The sequence below is a fragment of the Carcharhinus amblyrhynchos genome, chromosome 4 (genome assembly GCF_965287045.1).
Source record: "Carcharhinus amblyrhynchos chromosome 4, sCarAmb.v2.hapA, whole genome shotgun sequence".
NCBI lineage: Eukaryota > Metazoa > Chordata > Chondrichthyes > Carcharhiniformes > Carcharhinidae > Carcharhinus > Carcharhinus amblyrhynchos.
Genome location: NC_137327.1, coordinates 81,504,824 through 81,521,178, shown reverse-complemented (window position 1 = coordinate 81,521,178; position 16,355 = coordinate 81,504,824). Strand labels below are relative to the sequence as shown.

General features: G+C 42.0%; 1 protein-coding gene across 1 annotated transcript in view; it reads right to left on the bottom strand.

The window, feature by feature from the left end:
* Window positions 1–14,266, bottom strand: part of LOC145342653 (SH2 domain-containing protein 1A-like) — a 51,811-nt gene extending 37,545 nt beyond the window's left edge. Inside the window, exon 1 of the mRNA XM_080188198.1 lies at window positions 14,057–14,266. Within this exon, the coding sequence (XP_080044324.1) occupies window positions 14,057–14,190 (134 nt within the window). The 5' untranslated portion in view covers window positions 14,191–14,266. The remainder of the gene's footprint in view (window positions 1–14,056) is intronic.
* Window positions 14,267–16,355: the final 2,089 nt, after the last annotated feature.

Here is a 16,355-nt window from a genome sequence, read left to right as displayed (position 1 = left end):
AGTGGCAGCAGACACCTTTTCCCCCTCCACCAATCTCAAGCAGAGGGCTGTTGGACGCTAGGCATCTACCTCCTCACTAACTGTAGCACCCAAATCAGACTTTAATGGAGCATGTCTATTTTGTGCCAATTCTGGATGGGCAAGCATGCTGGTAAAGGGGTAAGTGCTGGTAAGATTGGGCGTTCAACTCATTAAGTCAATTTAAATGCGTGAAAATGCATTTAAATGGCCGCCACGTCCGTTTTGAGCACAGTTCCAATCGCAGCCGTTTTCGGGCCTTGGTAAAGGGAGTAAAAGCATGGAAGCAGGCGCAGATTGCGCTACTCACCTCACGCCCCACTTTACCACGTTTTTGCACCTGAAGATAGGTGCAACGTGATGATAAAATCGGGCCCACTATTATTAAGTTTGCAAGATTGGTGGCGTGTTGGAGAGCGAAGAAGATTATTTAGGATTACTCTTGATCAAGGGATCTTGATCAATTGGGTCAGTGGACCGATGAATGACAGATGGAGTTTAATTTAGATAAATGTGAGGTGATGCATTTTAGTAGATTGAACCAGGGCAGCACCTATTCAGTTAATGGTAGGGGATTGGGGAAAGTTATAGAACAAAGTGATCAAGGAGTACAGGTTCTTAGCTCCTTGAAAGTGGAGTCACAGGTAGACAGAGTGGTGAAGAAGACATTCGGCATGCTTGGTTTCATTGGTCAGAACATTGAATACAGGAGTTGGGACGTCACACTTGGAATACTGTGTACAGTTCAGGTCACCCTATTATAGAAAGGATATTATTAAACTAGAAAGAGGGCAAAAGAGATTTATCAGTATGCTACCAGGACTTGATGGTTTGAGATATAAGGAGAGGTTGGATAAACTAGGACTTTTTTCCCTGGAGCATAGGAGGCTTAGAAATGATCTTATAGAGGTCTACAAAATAATGAGGGACATAGATCAACTAGATATTCAATATCTTTTCCTAAAGGCAGAGGAACCTAAAACTAAAGAGCATAGGTTTAAGGTGAGAAGGGTGAGGTATAAAAGGGTCCAGAGGGGCATTTTTTTTTCACACAGAAGGTGGTGAGTGTCTGGAACAAGCTGCCAGAGAAAGCAGCAGAGGCAGGAACAATTTTGTCTTTTAAAAAACATTTCGAGAGTTACTTGAGTAAGATGGCTTTAGAGGGATATGCGCCAAATGCAGGCAATTGGGATTAGCTTAGTGGTTAAAAAAAGGGCAGCATGGACAAGTTGGGCCAAAGGACTCTGTGACTCATTAACACCTGTTCCAAGTTTCTTTGGTCATATGTTCAATTCTGTATTTAGTTATTCTGTTTCCTCAGGGACTGCTGTGCATTTGCTGGTTTTGCTGGTGAATTTGCAGACTTGCTGGTGATAAGCCCCTGTGCTTTTTGTGTGCTTCAATATCATAAATGCCAAGAAAATACATCAAGTAGGAAATATCAAAGAGGCTAGACTGTTATTATCTGTTATTTATAAAATTTATGCTGTCTAATTCAATCACAGGTGTAAAATAAATTCTTATTCCTGAGGTCCTATAATTAGTATAATTTATACAAAGTTGATTTTTAAACTAGGATTCATAGACAAATGGATCTGTTGTTTTTAATCAGTCCAGGACTGGGCATTTGTACCTCATGAACTCAATGTCTTGAGAATTGCAAATTACATTGAATTATTTAGATTGTACAATGAAGAAATAGATTACTTGACCCAACTGGTCCATGCCAGTGTTGTGCTCCACATGAGCCTCCTCTTCCCTACTTCATTGAATCATATCAACATATCAATTATTCCTCTATCTCTCACATCTAGCTTCCCAGTTTATAAGTAAAAACTAAAACAGGAGAATCAAAGAAAGTCATTCAATGTTGGTCTGAGGAATCGGATGATCTCCTATGGGACTGCACAGAGTCAGTAGACTGGTCAGTATTTAAAAACTCTATGACCAGCCTGAACATGTAAGCCTCTACAGTAACAGACTTCTTTAATACCTAAAAGAGGCCACTACAGTAACAGACTTCATTAGTAAGTGTGTAGAAGTCTGTGTGTCAAAGGATCAAATACGCATGATTCCCAACCAGAAACCATGCATGAACATCTGGCTTCTTACTGGGCTTACCCCAGTCTAATGCCAGCATCTCAAGATCATAGTTATGAAAGAAAGCCAGATATGATCAAAGCAGATCCATCAAAGATGCCAAAAGGCAGTACCGGACCAAGCTAGAGTCCCAGTTAACAACAACTGCACAGCCAGACACCTACGCTCAATCCTGGAACACCTAGAAATAAAAACACCCATGTCAGACTTCTATTTATTGACTACAGCTCAGCCTTCATCTCCAAGCTCCTTGGCCTGGGGCTCAGCTCCTCCTTTTGCGACTGGCTCCTGACCTTCCAAAGCCACAGACAGTAATCAGTAAGAATAGGCAACAATACCTCCTCCACGCTCATTCTCAACATTGATGCCCCACAAGGCTGTGTCCTCCACCCCTTACAATACTCCTTATACACCTATGACAATGTGACCAAATTCCCCTCCAACTCAATTTTCAAGTTTGCTGATGACACCACCGTAGTGGATCAGATCTCAAATAATGATGAAATAGAGTACAAAAAAGAGATGGAGAATCTGGTGACTTGGTGCAACAACAATAATCTCTCTCTCAATGTCAACAAAATGAAGGAGATAGTCATTGACTTCAGGAAGAATACTGGAAGACATGCTATACCATGTTTGCATCAATGGAAATGAAGTGGAAGTGGTTGAGATCTTCAAGTTTCTAGTGTCCAGATCACCATCAATCTGTCCTGGTCCCTCTATGCCGACACTATAGTTAAGAAAGCCCACCAACGCCTCTACTTTCGCAGAAGGCTAATTTGTCCGCTATGACTCTCCTCAACTTTTACAGATGAAACTGATCAGTTTTTCTGACGATCAGTTAATTTCAGATATTTTTTATTGAATTCAAATTTCACCATCTTCCATGGTGGGATTTGAACCCCAAGAAAATTAGCTAATTTTCCGGAGTAATAGTTTAACAATAATACTATGAGACTATCCCCCTCCCAAATGTTTTGACGCATCCGGAGGTCACAATGAAAATTCTTTTTTCTGTAGTTTTAAAGGATTTCTTCACACAACCCTTCCGAAAGGTCTGGTTCCTGAGTAAAAAAAATTGTAAAATATACATAGTGATTAATTACTCCCTTCTTAAAGTGCAGTCAAACCACTAAGTGACGATGTTGATAAAGACTTGATGGTGCCATAACTCAACTTATTTTGCATGTACCATTACACAAGTAGAAAATTTGCACTTGGTATGACAATGTGCTTGTATGTTGTCTGTAATACTTTTAACGTGTCTTCCAAAATTGTTCTTCATATCACCACCCGATAGTGACTTGCTGGTCCATTTCTATATAGATAGCACAAAGTACTTTGTCCGGACACAAAGTTCAAATGTCTTGAAATTTTGAATAGTAGCAGACAAATGTTTCAAGTACTCATGTGAATTTCACTTGAACTGAGGTGCTACCTTGTTGAAAATACATGAGTTAATATCACCTTTCCTACAAGATTTGAGAACAACACCAAGATGTTTGCATTCTCAAAGACTGCGAAGGCTAGAGAGACACAATCACCAATGTTGCAAAACATAGCACATGAAGAAGAATGCCACCCCTAAAACAGCAGACAAACATTTCAGAGGAGTGAGTTAAAGTGCTGTGTGCTACTATTGCATAGTAAGATTTTGAACCATTAGATGCAGCCATTAACGGTGCTCCAGGACTAAAATTCATTATTCCTTTACTATGTCAATAAATGCCGTTATCTCCTAAATCAGCATTACTACCATTCTCAAGATAAAACATACAAGATTGTGAAATTAGGTGCATAATTTCTATACATTTGTTTTAAAGCATATCCATTAGTTTTATTTTGTTTAAAAAATTGATATTTCCACAAATATTCCTATCATGCATCATAAGTTCTATTCACCATGGAATACTGCTTAAGCTTTTATTGAGGTTTTGTTGTAGTTTTTATTGCTCCTTTTTTATTGTTTACAAATCTGACCTACAACCCAAGTATAATATTATAATAAATAGGTATGTAACAGATTTTCCAATTTCTAGAGATTATCTCCATATTTGTCGTACATTGACAGAATTCGGATGTGTGCCTTTTATGTGTTAAAGATAATTAAAGTACAATAATACCAAAGTAGAGGAGATTAACTATGATAAGAAAGTATCTTGAGGAAGCATCTTGTCTAAATAGGTTTGTTACATTTTATCAATCAATGAACTTGAATTCATTATTTATCGTGAAATATTATTTTTACGTGAATGCAGAATCCTTATGACATTGTCTAAGTTAATAAATATTAAGGGGACAATTTTAAGTTAATTTGTTCATCAGAAAATTGACAAAATTCAATTCAATTCTGGTTATACACCACACCTCACACCAGCTAAGTTTACTCTCCATAAAACCAGCACTGAATTCACCTGACTAGTTAGGTTAAAAATACCTCTAAAGTGGGTGAATTTCTTAAGAGAAAAGTAATTATCCATCAAACTTTTTTTACTTCCAGTAAGACCTTGGTTATTTTTTAAATTTTGCAGCTGAACTTTTAACACAGTCCTCAAAACACTTGATACTTCAATTTTTCAAATATTTAAATTAGAAATTATTTGCTGGAGTGTGTATCTCCCTTCAACAACACTCAGTTAAAGTCTGGCACCTACTTCGTCTTATCCACAGGTGAGCAAATTGCTGCGCATAAAGGTCTACCTCCACTCACTGTTTTAAGAAAAAAAATTGGCAATCTTAGACATTAAGCAAATAGTACTTCTATACATCTCCAGAAACATGTAAATTGTAGGTCTGAGCTAAATTTAATTTTACTAACGCTTTGGGAGATGAAAAGCAGCAAATCTCTATCTCTTGACACATCTGAAAATTTTTTTATATATGAATGAGACAACACCTTCTCACAGGAAAGGAATAATACTCACATGGTTGCAGAGCCATTATTCTCGCAAGAATTAAGTCCAGGCAATCATGAAGGCAGTAACTGGGCTACAGAGATCACTAACTGCAAGTTGAACATGTTCTGAGACTACAAGGAAAGAGAGAAACCAAGAGCAATATAGAAATGAAAAGGGAAAATTGGGAAGTGTAAGAAACTTGCTGCAGAAGTCCCAGAATGAACTTGTACTCTACTCTTAGCAGCTGAGCTGAGCCAGATTAACAGTGGCAGAAACTCAATTAGCCTCAATATATAATAGGCAAGGGGAAAAGTAGTCAGGGTGCCTATCTTTGAATTTGTGAATGCAAAATTGGCTGAATAATAGGAAGCCGACAGTAACGGCCAATGGATATTTTTCTGGCTGGAGGAAAGTTTGTGGTGTATTCCCCAGGAGGAAATTTCGGAACCCTTGCTTTTCCTAATATATATTAATGATGTGGCTCCTGTATGCAGAGGACAGTTTCAAACTTGCAGAATTTGCAAGTATTGTGAAAAGGACAGTGTTGGGCTTCAAAAGGACATAGACAACTTGGTGGAGTGAGCAGGCAGGTGGCAGATGAAGTTCAATGTGGAGAAGTGTGACATGATGCATTTTGGCAGGAAGAACGTAGAGAAACAATAAAAAATAAGGGGTAAAATTTTAAAAGGGGTGCAGGTGCAGAGGGACCTGGGTGTATATGTGCATAGATGATTGAAGTTGGCGGGACAGTGGAGACAGCAGTTAATAAAGCATAGATCATAACTGGAGTATTGTGTATAGTTCTGGGCACCACACTATTGGAGGGATATAAGTGCACTGGAGTGTGGGAGAGATACACAAGAATGGTTCCAGGCTAACTGCAAATTGAACATGTTCTGAGACTACAAGTTCCAGACTGTTCTCATAGGTGAGGAGAAGACTGAGAGCAGATTTGATAGAGATGTTCAAAATCATGAGGGGGCTGGACAGAATAGATAGGGAGAAGCTGTTTTCCCTCTTAAATAGAAAGAATATGCATGGGTACAGGAAAAAGACAGGGAGTTGGCATAAAGCTGACGCACATATGATGGGCCAAATGGCCTCCTTCTGCGCTGGAACAATTCTGTGATTCTGTGGTCACTATTCAGCAACTTGTGCATCATTGTGCATCTGTTTGATGCACAGGCCTGGTCGTGATGCATTCATATTCCATTGGTCAGCCAATTATCTTGGTGACCATATGCAAAATGACCAATTCGATAAGGTTCGAGAGGATCACCAATGACAATGGAATTGCAATCCAACCTAAAATAGCCTGCAGAAAATTTGGGAACAAAATAAAATAGGAAAAGGCACAAGAAACACTACAATGTAATCAATGGGCACAGCTAAATAAATGCTAATAAAATCTGAAAGTGGGTCAAAACCTCAGTAGTGCCTGTACTCCTCTAAAACAGAGATTTAAGAACATAAGAACATAAGAAATAGGAGCAGGAGTAGGCCATCTAGCCCTTCGAGCCTGCCCCGCCATTCAATAAGATCATGGCTGATCTGTCATGTCTCAGTTCCACATTCCCGCCCTCTCCCCATAACCCTTAATCCCCTTGCCTATCAAAAATCTATCAACCCGCGTCTTAAAAATATTGAGCGAGGCAGCCTCCACCACTTCAACAGGCAGAGAATTCCAGAGATTCACCACCCTTTGAGTGAAGAAGTTCCTCCTCAACACTGTTCTAAAGCACCCCCCCCCCTTTATCTTGAGGCTGTGCCCCCAAGTCCTACTGTCCTTTCTGAGCAGGAAAAGCCTCTCCACCTCTATCCTATCCAACACATTCAACATCTTATATGTCTCAATGAGATCTCCCCTCAGTCTTCTAAACTCTAACGAGTACAAGCCTAGTTTATTCAGCCTCTCCTCATAGTTCAACCTGCTCAACTCCGGAATCAGCCTAGTAAACCTCCTCTGCACTCCCTCCAAGGCCAAAATATCCTTGCGTAAGTGCGGCGACCAAAACTGCAAACAGTACTCCAGCTGCAGCCTCACCAGTGCCCTATACAGCTGCAGCAAGACCTCCCTACTTTTATATTCAATCCCCCTCACTATGAAGGCCAGCATCCCATTTGCCTTCCTGACCACCTGCTGCACCTGCAGGCTGGGTTTTTGCGACTCATGCACAAGGACCCTGAGGTCCCTCTGCACCGTCGCATGCTGCAGTCTTTCGCCATGTAAGTAATAGTCCTTCCTACCATTATTCCTACCAAAGTGGACAACCTCACATTTGCCAACATTAAATTCCATTTGCCAGTTCCTGGCCCATTCGCCCAGCCTATCTACATCCTTCTGCAGACTCTCCACACCCTCCGCACAATTTGCCGTTCCACCAATCTTGGTGTCATCAGCAAATTTCGACACCATACACTCGGTCCCCTCCTCCAGATCATCTATATAAATGGTAAATAGCTGAGGCTCCAGCACTGACCCCTGGGGCACTCCACTAGTCACCAACTGCCAATCCGAATAGCACCCATTGACCCCCACTCTCTGCCTCCTATCTGACAGCCAATCCTCTATCCACGCTAACACCCTACCCCCAACTCCATGCCCCCTGACTTTCTATAATAACCTCTTGTAAGGTACCTTATCAAACGCCTTCTGAAAATCAAGAAAGACCACATCCACCAGCTCTCCTCTATCCACCACCCTAGACACATCCTCATAGAACTCCAATAAATTCGTCAGACACGATTTCCCCTTAACGAAACCTACTATGTTCTTATGTTCTCAGTAGTGCCTGTACTCCTCTAAAACAGAGATTTCAGAGTTCTTTTAAAAAAGTTGTTCTGCTGACTATTTGAACAATTTTCTCTCTCCTTAAAATACTAATTCCTAGTGCAAGATGGGCAACAACAACTTACTAATGATTGGTCTAAATAGCCAATCTTCATTTGTGAGGCTACTCCTATGGGGAGTAGTCTATGAGCCCAGTCCAGTTTTCACTGGATATTAAAACACATGCACTCTGCAGCAAGAACTATTCAATACTTATCACTATTAAATAGCCTGACTTATGCAATTTATTGATTTTCTCCCCATCTTGAGGGGAGATCTCATTGAGACGTATAAGATGATGAATGGGATGGATAGGATAGAGGTGGAGAGACTCTTTCCGCTCAAAAAAGACAGTAGGACTAGGGGGCACAGCCTCAAGATAAAGGGGAGGCGGTTTAGAACGGAGTTGAGGAGGAACTTCTTCACTCAAAGGGTGGTGAATCTCTGGAATTCTCTGCCCGTTGAAGTGGTGGAGGCTGCCTCGCTAAATATTTTTAAGAAGCGGGTTGATGGGTTTTTGATAAGAGAAGGGATTAAGGGTTATGGGGAGAGGGCGGGAAGGTGGAACTGAGCCACGACAGATCAGCCATGATCTTATTGAATGGCGGGGCAGGCTCGAAGGGCTAGATGGCCTACTCCTGCTCCTATTTCTTATGTTCTTATGTTCTTACCTTGTGAGATTAGTGTTTTTCTGCTTCCATAAGGTTAAGTATGTTTCTCATTTCTTTAATGCAATTTTAGCAATTCTGGCCAATTGTGTGTAGCTACTTTTAATCGATACACCCGTTAGTGACTGGGCTTCCATGCCTTCACATGTCTAGCCCCAAAGTTCTTGAATTCCCTCCCTAAATCTTCCTGCCTCTCTAGGTCTCTCACTCATCCTTTCTGACAATACTTAGAAACTACCTCTTTGACCAAGTCGCATGTCTTAATCTCTCCTGATGTGGTTCAGTGTCAAATTTTGTTTGATAACACTTACAAATTTAAGTTGTTGCTGAAGTAACTGTAAACAAATGTAACTCAAACCCATCATACAATCTACTACTACCTAGAATTCAAAAATTATTAATTTAACATTAAAATGTTCCTTATATAATTTGAGATATGGCAAAAGAACATGGATTTCTAAATTTTACAATTTTATAAAACTGAAACTTCCTCCAATCTTGGAAGGCACGTGCACCAAAACTGTATGTATCAGAGTACATTTGCTTCCCGTTTGGATTTGAGTTAGATTCACAATGAAACTCCACTCCAGTACAAATGGCTGATTTTTTTTTCATTTTTGCCTTAAAACTTAAGTTACTTTAAAATGTATGTCACTTCTACTGATATATGTGGCTCGGCTTACTCTTACTATTTTTCATCATACATCTTCCTCAATGCTAATGTTTTTCTGAGGTGGATTTCTCTAATGATGTACGCCTCCAACTTAATTGCCACAACAAACAAATATTGTAGATTAATTCTCCAAAGCTCTGAAAAAGCCAAGTACCATCCATCCATCAGTCAGTTTGAAGGGGTACAAATACAAAGCTAAATCTAGTGTAAACAATACACAGTCAGAAACTGCCGTTTCAGGTGGGCTGACTGGTATTAAATATGAAGGTTTCTGTCAATTTCAGGGCAAGTTGCATGTTTTAACCAGTCTGATGAAAGTACATTTATAACGGAAATAACGCATGTGATTGAAAATACATCAAAAGTATAAGCAAACTACTTTGAAAGTAATTGCCTTCTGATATTTATATCGAGATGAATTTTAAGAACAAAATTTGAAAACAGTCACGGTTTATTTTTGCAGGGAATACAGACAAACAACTAGATTGAAGCTTGCAAAAGAAAGTGGAAAACATTCTTTAGATGTTCAACATCTAAAAAAGTCCCTACAAAATGCCGAAAGTCTACTGATTTTTCTAGCATAGCGAGTGCTGATCTCAGGCTTTATTTTGTTCTGTTCAGCGTTTTCCACGATAATGTTTCCTTTACAACTATTCAGCCCACAGTAATTATAGGGTAATACTTGATATTGTTCGTTATGGTAGCTATGTGAGCAATTGAATGGAGGAAAGAAAGCAATGACTGAAATAGTTTTGAACCATCAGTGTGCTTTCAACTTAATAGAAAAAAGATGGGTTTTAATTAGTGAAACTACGGAATGATTTGTAAACCAAGTAAATGCTTGCTGTCACCTCCATTAATAGGGTATTTTGGTGCATAACAGAACAGTTGTGTTTTATAGGGGAGGATTCAGTTCACAATTTTTCTGTTTCATCAGTTTGGGATTGGGTAATTTCTGTTCCACAAAATCATAATAGTTTATATGCTCATTTCTCAGAAGGCTGGCCTGCGGTGGTACAGATGTACATTTTTAATAAATAGGTAGTTGAGTAATTTTTTATAATCAATTAAACCATTAAATTATCAACTCCATATACAGGGACGGGGCAGAACACAATCAAAACAGACAAAATATTACTTTATTGTTGTTAGAAGTGAAACTAAAATGGTTTCTCTTTTCATCAATTGCCACAATTCATCATCTTCAGTTTTAACATGATTAGTATTTCACATGATAGTAGAAAAAAAAAATCAGACATTTCATTTCTTCAGTAGGAAAAAATCCAATAAATCAAATAACATGTTTCATTCTATTAAAAGCATTTGTGGGGTTTGTATGAATCGAGCTTCCATGCAGTTTCTGACACTAAAATTTTTTTGATGGTGGAGTAGTATTATGTTAGTCCTTGACATGAAGTGAACTACAATACTTCTTTAAACAATAAGAAGTGAACCTCTGGCCCACTTTCAAAATTCATATGCAAGATTGTGCAAACTCACTCGTATCGTTGGGGAAAATACAAGCGGGGGGTGCTGTCAGCCAGCATCCAGGAAAACCAGCAGTTGTTCACAATCTGAGAAAACATTACTCTGTATTCCAAAAAACGCTTTGGTGTGCAATGATTTACCAAGTTATTAAATCCTACTTGCTTAACTGACAAGTTTTCTTCTCCCTCACTTTCCCTACCTGTGAGAAGTAGCAATGGTCATCTTTATGGTTTTTGTGGCATAGGTTATTCACAGTGATTTAAAATGTGACCTATTTTGATATATTTCAAAAGGCATAAGCTGCTTTGTGGATGGATGTTATGAAATTGCCCTTCTACTACAGAGTTTCACCTACTGGGTGTTTGGGCGCTTAAGAGTTTGGCCGATGCAGAGTTTCCCCCGCATTAGCTTTAATGGCAATTTCAATGGCTAGTTTAAATAATAAATCCTACAAGGAAAATACTGCTGGGTTCACAAAATCGATTACAGAACTGTTACAGTCCAGATGGAGGCCATTCAGCTCTGGCTCGCTGAACAAGCCAACTACCTAGTCCCACTCCCCTGTCTTATCCCCGTAACTTGCACATTCTTTCTTTTCAGAGGGTAATCCAATTCCCCCTTAATTACTTTTCGCTGCATACTCCAAATTCAAAAACATGGGCTGTTTAGTTTTAGCTTTTCAGCTTTTCTCTTGTCATGCTACGTCTGCTCAGTTCCAATTGCCTATGAGGATCTTCTCAGTATATGCATAGCATACCCAATCCTCCAACAAGAGTGGGGGTGAGGTGGGGGGGCAACACCAAAAAATAGTTTGCTATGGTTTTTTTTGAAACACATTTGAATGGGAATTGTTCTGAAGAATAACTTCAAAAAGAAGCATAAAAAAAACTTACATTTAGCATAAGCCACAAACCCCATGTAACAAAGTGCATCCCTGCATAGGTTGGATTGTACAATCCAGCAGGAGCAGAGTTAAAGTAGTCCACACACCACATCTAACTACGCCAGTCAGACCAAACACAGAGCAGCAGCAGAACGTTGATCTTTCTCTTCGCCTTATCTGTAATTGCAACACTTGGGCCGGAGTCTTACCACCATTCATGCCAGAGAATTTTCCTATCCCGTCGCACTGGCCGCCAAATTCTCCAACTTTGCTGTAGTGTGGCATGAAAGGCTGGTAAGATCGCACCCATTATTCTGCACCCTATCTGTTCCTTCTCCCTGCGTACTCTCCAAACTATATGTTTTGTCTTTATAGCACACAAGAAACATTACTTTTCACTGTATCCAAATACATGGAGTTGGGGGTAGGGTGTTAGCGTGGATAGAGGATTGGTTGTCAAATAGGAGGCAGAGAGTGGGGGTCAACGGGTGCTATTCGGATTGGTGGATGGTGACTAGTGGAGTGCCCCAGGGGTCGGTGCTGGGGCCTCAGCTTTTTACCATTTATATAGATGATCTGGAGGAGGGAACCGAGTGTAGGGTGTCGAAATTTGCTGATGACACCAAGATTGGGGGAACGGCAAATTGTGCGGAGGGTGCGGAGAGTCTGCAGAAGGATCTAGATAGGCTGGGCGAATGGGCCAGGAAATGGCAAATGGAATTTAATGTTGGCAAGTGTGAGGTGGTCCACTTTGGTAGGAATAATGGTAGGAAGGACTATTACTTACGTGGCGGAAAACTGCAGCAGGCGACGGTGCAGAGGGACCTCGGGGTCCTTGTGCATGAGTCGCAAAAACCCAGCTTGCAGGTACAGCAGGTGGTCAGGAAGGCGAATGGGATGCTGGCCTTCATAGCGAAGGGGATTGAATATAAAAGTAGGGAGGTCTTGCTGCAGCTGTATAGGGCATTGGTGAGGCCGCAGCTGGAGTACTGTGTGCAGTTTTGGGCGCCGCACCTGCGCAAAGATATTTTGGCCTTGGAGGGAGTGCAGAGGAGGTTTACTAGGCTGATACCGGAGTTGAGGGGGTTGAGCTATGAGGAGAGGCTGAATAAACTAGGCTTGTACTCGTTGGAGTTTAGAAGAATGAGGGGAGATCTCATTGAGACGTATAAGATGATGAATGGGATGGATAGGATAGAGGTGGAGAGACTCTTCCCGCTCAAAAAAGACAGTAGGACTAGGGGGCACAGCCTCAAGATAAAGGGGGGGCGGTTTAGAACGGAGTTGAGGAGGAACTTCTTCAGTCAAAGGGTGGTGAATCTCTGGAATTCTCTGCCCGTTGAAGTGGTGGAGGCTGCCTCGCTAAATATTTTTAAGACGCGGGTTGATGGGTTTTTGATAAGAGAGGGGATTAAGGGTTATGGGGAGAGGACGGGAAAGTGGAACTGAGCCACGACAGATCAGCCATGATCTTATTGAATGGCGGGGCAGGCTCGAAGGGCTAGATGGCCTACTCCTGCTCCTATTTCTTATGTTCTTATGTGACAATAATAAATCAAGAGGCAAGAAAATTTGGCATGTGCACTATGACTCTCATCAACTTTTACAGATGCACGATAGAAAGCATTCTTTCTGGTTGTACCACAACTCGGTATAACCCCTGCTTTGTCCAGGACTGCAAGAAACTACAAAGGGTTGTGAATGTCCAACATGCAAACCAGCCTCCCAACCACTGACACTGTCTACACTTCCCGCTGCTGCGGAAAAGCAGCCAACATAATTAAGGACTCTGCACATTTCTTCCACCTTCTACTGTCAGGAAGGTGATACAAAAAGTCTGTGGTCACACACCAACCAACTCAAGAAGAGCTTCTTCTGCCGTCAGACTTTTAAATGGACCTACCTTACATTATGATGTGGAGATGCCGGCGGAGACTGGGGTGGGCACAGTAAGAAATCTCACAACACTAGGTAAAGTCCAAATGAGTGACTCACCTGATGAAGGAGCAGCTGTCTTGATTCCAAATAAACTCACTGGACTTTAACCTGGTGTTGTGAGATTTCATACTATACCTTAAATTGACCTTTCTCTACACCCTAGCTACCACTGTAGCACTACATTCTGCAGCCGCTCCCTTCTTTCTCTATGTAAGGTATGCTTTGGCTCTATAGAGCGCAAGAAACAGTATTTTTCATTGTATGCTAATAAATGTGTCAATAATAAATCAAATCAAACCGATAAGTGCAGGAGTATAAGGAACACGCCGCTCAACCCTGGCATAATGCGGTGATTCGGCAGTCTATCCCTCTTATTGAAGAACATAAATTAGCAAAAGAAACATACTGCATCAAATTGTCACGCGTTGATTTAGGGAGAGAATCACTCCACTGGGTGGTGTTGGGAAGTCAGACAGTGGGAATGTTGTCTGGTGAGTGGACACGGCGAGTTTAAGTGAGTGAGTGAGAGAGCATACCCGCTTTCAGGACGGTGCTACTTACAGAACACACAGGCAGTAAACCCCCGGGAGAGACTCGCTGTCTCGGATCAAGTAGCTGCCGTCTTTGCCGTTCCTGCACAGCAACTTCTCCCCCAGCTCCCGGTTGATTTTCCCGTGATAAATCGGGTGATCCATTTCCTTTCCCTCCAAAGTGACTGGATGCAGTTTAGGTTTTGGCTGCACTCAGCCTGCCTTGTGCGAAACTCCCTCGGCGATTGAAGCGAGAAGCTCGGGTTTTCAGTCCACAGCTCGCAACAAGAAGTGACGTTGGAAGCGAAAGTGATTTGAAGCACGTTCAGAACCTCCTGTATGTCCCTGAAACACACACACACACACACACAGTCCTACTCCCTGTCACCCTGTCTTTCACACACTGTTGACCATATCCCCTCACTCTCCTGCAAAGCCTCTCCACTCCCCAGCTGGGCGGGGATGCCTCATACCTTGTTCCATCCTGACCTTTTTCCATTATTATTCAAATACTGGCCAGCATTCACCCTATACCCTACATTCTGCACCCTCTCCTCTCCTTCTCCTTTATGAATGGTATGCTTTGTCTGTATAGCATGCAAGAAACAATACTTTTCTCTGTTTCTATGATCTGGAGGAGGGAACCGAGTGTATGGTGTCGAAATTTGCTGATGACACCAAGATTGGTGGAATGGCAAATTGTGCGGAGGGTGTGGAGAGTCTGCAGAAGGATCTAGATAGGCTGGGCGAATGGGCCAGGAAATGGCAAATGGAATTTAATGTTGGCAAGTGTGAGGTTGTCCACTTTGGTAGGAAGGACTGTTACTTACATGGCGAAAAACTGCAGCATGCGACGGTGCAGAGGGACCTCAGGGTCCTTGTGCATGAGTCGCAAAAACCCAGCCTGCAGGTGCAACAGGTGGTCAGGAAGGCAAATGGGATGCTGGTCTTCATAGCGAGGGGGATTGAATATAAAAGTAGGGAGGTCTTGCTGCAGCTGTATAGGGCATCGGTGAGGCCGCAGCTGGAGTACTGTGTGCAGTTTTGGTCGCCGCACTTACGCAAGGATATTTTGGCCTTGGAGGGAGTGCAGAGGAGGTTTACTAGGCTGATACCGGAGTTGAGGGGGTTGAGCTATGAGGAGAGGCTGAATAAACTAGGCTTGTACTCGTTAGAGTTAAGAAGAATGAGGGGAGATCTCATTGAGACATATAAGATGATGAATGGGATGGATAGGATAGAGGTGGAGAGGCTCTTCCCGCTCAGAAAGGACAGTAGGACTAGAGGGCACAGCCTCAAGATAAAGGGGGGTGGTTTAGAACGGAGTTGAGGAGGAACTCCTTCACTCAAAGGGTGGTGAATCTCTGGAATTCTCTGCCCGTTGAAGTGATGGCGGCTGCCTCGCTAAATATTTTTAAGACGCGGGTTGATAGGTTTTTGATAGGCAAGGGGATTAAGGGTTATGGGGAGAGGGCGGGAATGTGGAACTGAGACATGACAGATCAGCCATGATCTTATTGAATGGCGGGGCAGGCTCGAAGGGCTAGATGGCCTACTCCTGCTCCTATTTCTTATGTTCTTATGTTCTTATCCCAATATATGTGACAATAATAATTCAAATTATTTCTCATCCCTGGTTGCTCTCGAACTGAGTGGTTCGCTCATCCATTTCAGAGGACATTTAAGAGTCAACCGCATTGCTGTGGCAATGGAGTCATATGTAGGCTAGAACAGATAAGGACAGCAGATTTCCATCCCTAAAGGACATCAGCAAACTAGATGTTTATTTTCTAACAATTGACAATGGTTTCATGGTCATCAGTAGATTCTTAGTTCCACATTTTTTAATGAACTCCATCTGCCGTGGCGTAATTCGAACCCAGGTCCCTCTATCACTGTAGCCAGAGAATTACCTGCTATGACTCTCTTCCTTGCTCTGGCACCATTACTTCTGATGCATTCCCATCTTCTCCCCCCATCCAACAATCAATCTTTGCCTCCTCCACCGCACCCCCCCCACCAATTTCTCTTCTTATCTACAATTGAATGGCCTGATAGAGAAGGGATGGCAGGGGAGGGTTGATGTTGTGCACTACCCTTGGGAAACCAGACCAGCAGGCCAGTAGGGGCCCACCAGGTGGGGGTTAGGGAGGTCCAGAAAGCCAGGAGGTTTGACAGGCCCAAAAGTTGTCCTGCACAGAGTGCAGAAGACGCCCTTCTGCCTATCAAGTCTGCTCTGGCATGCTATAAACACCTGAACTCCCGCCTAATCCCATTTACCAGCACTTGGCCCATGGCCCTGAATGCTATCGTGTGCTCATCCAGGTACT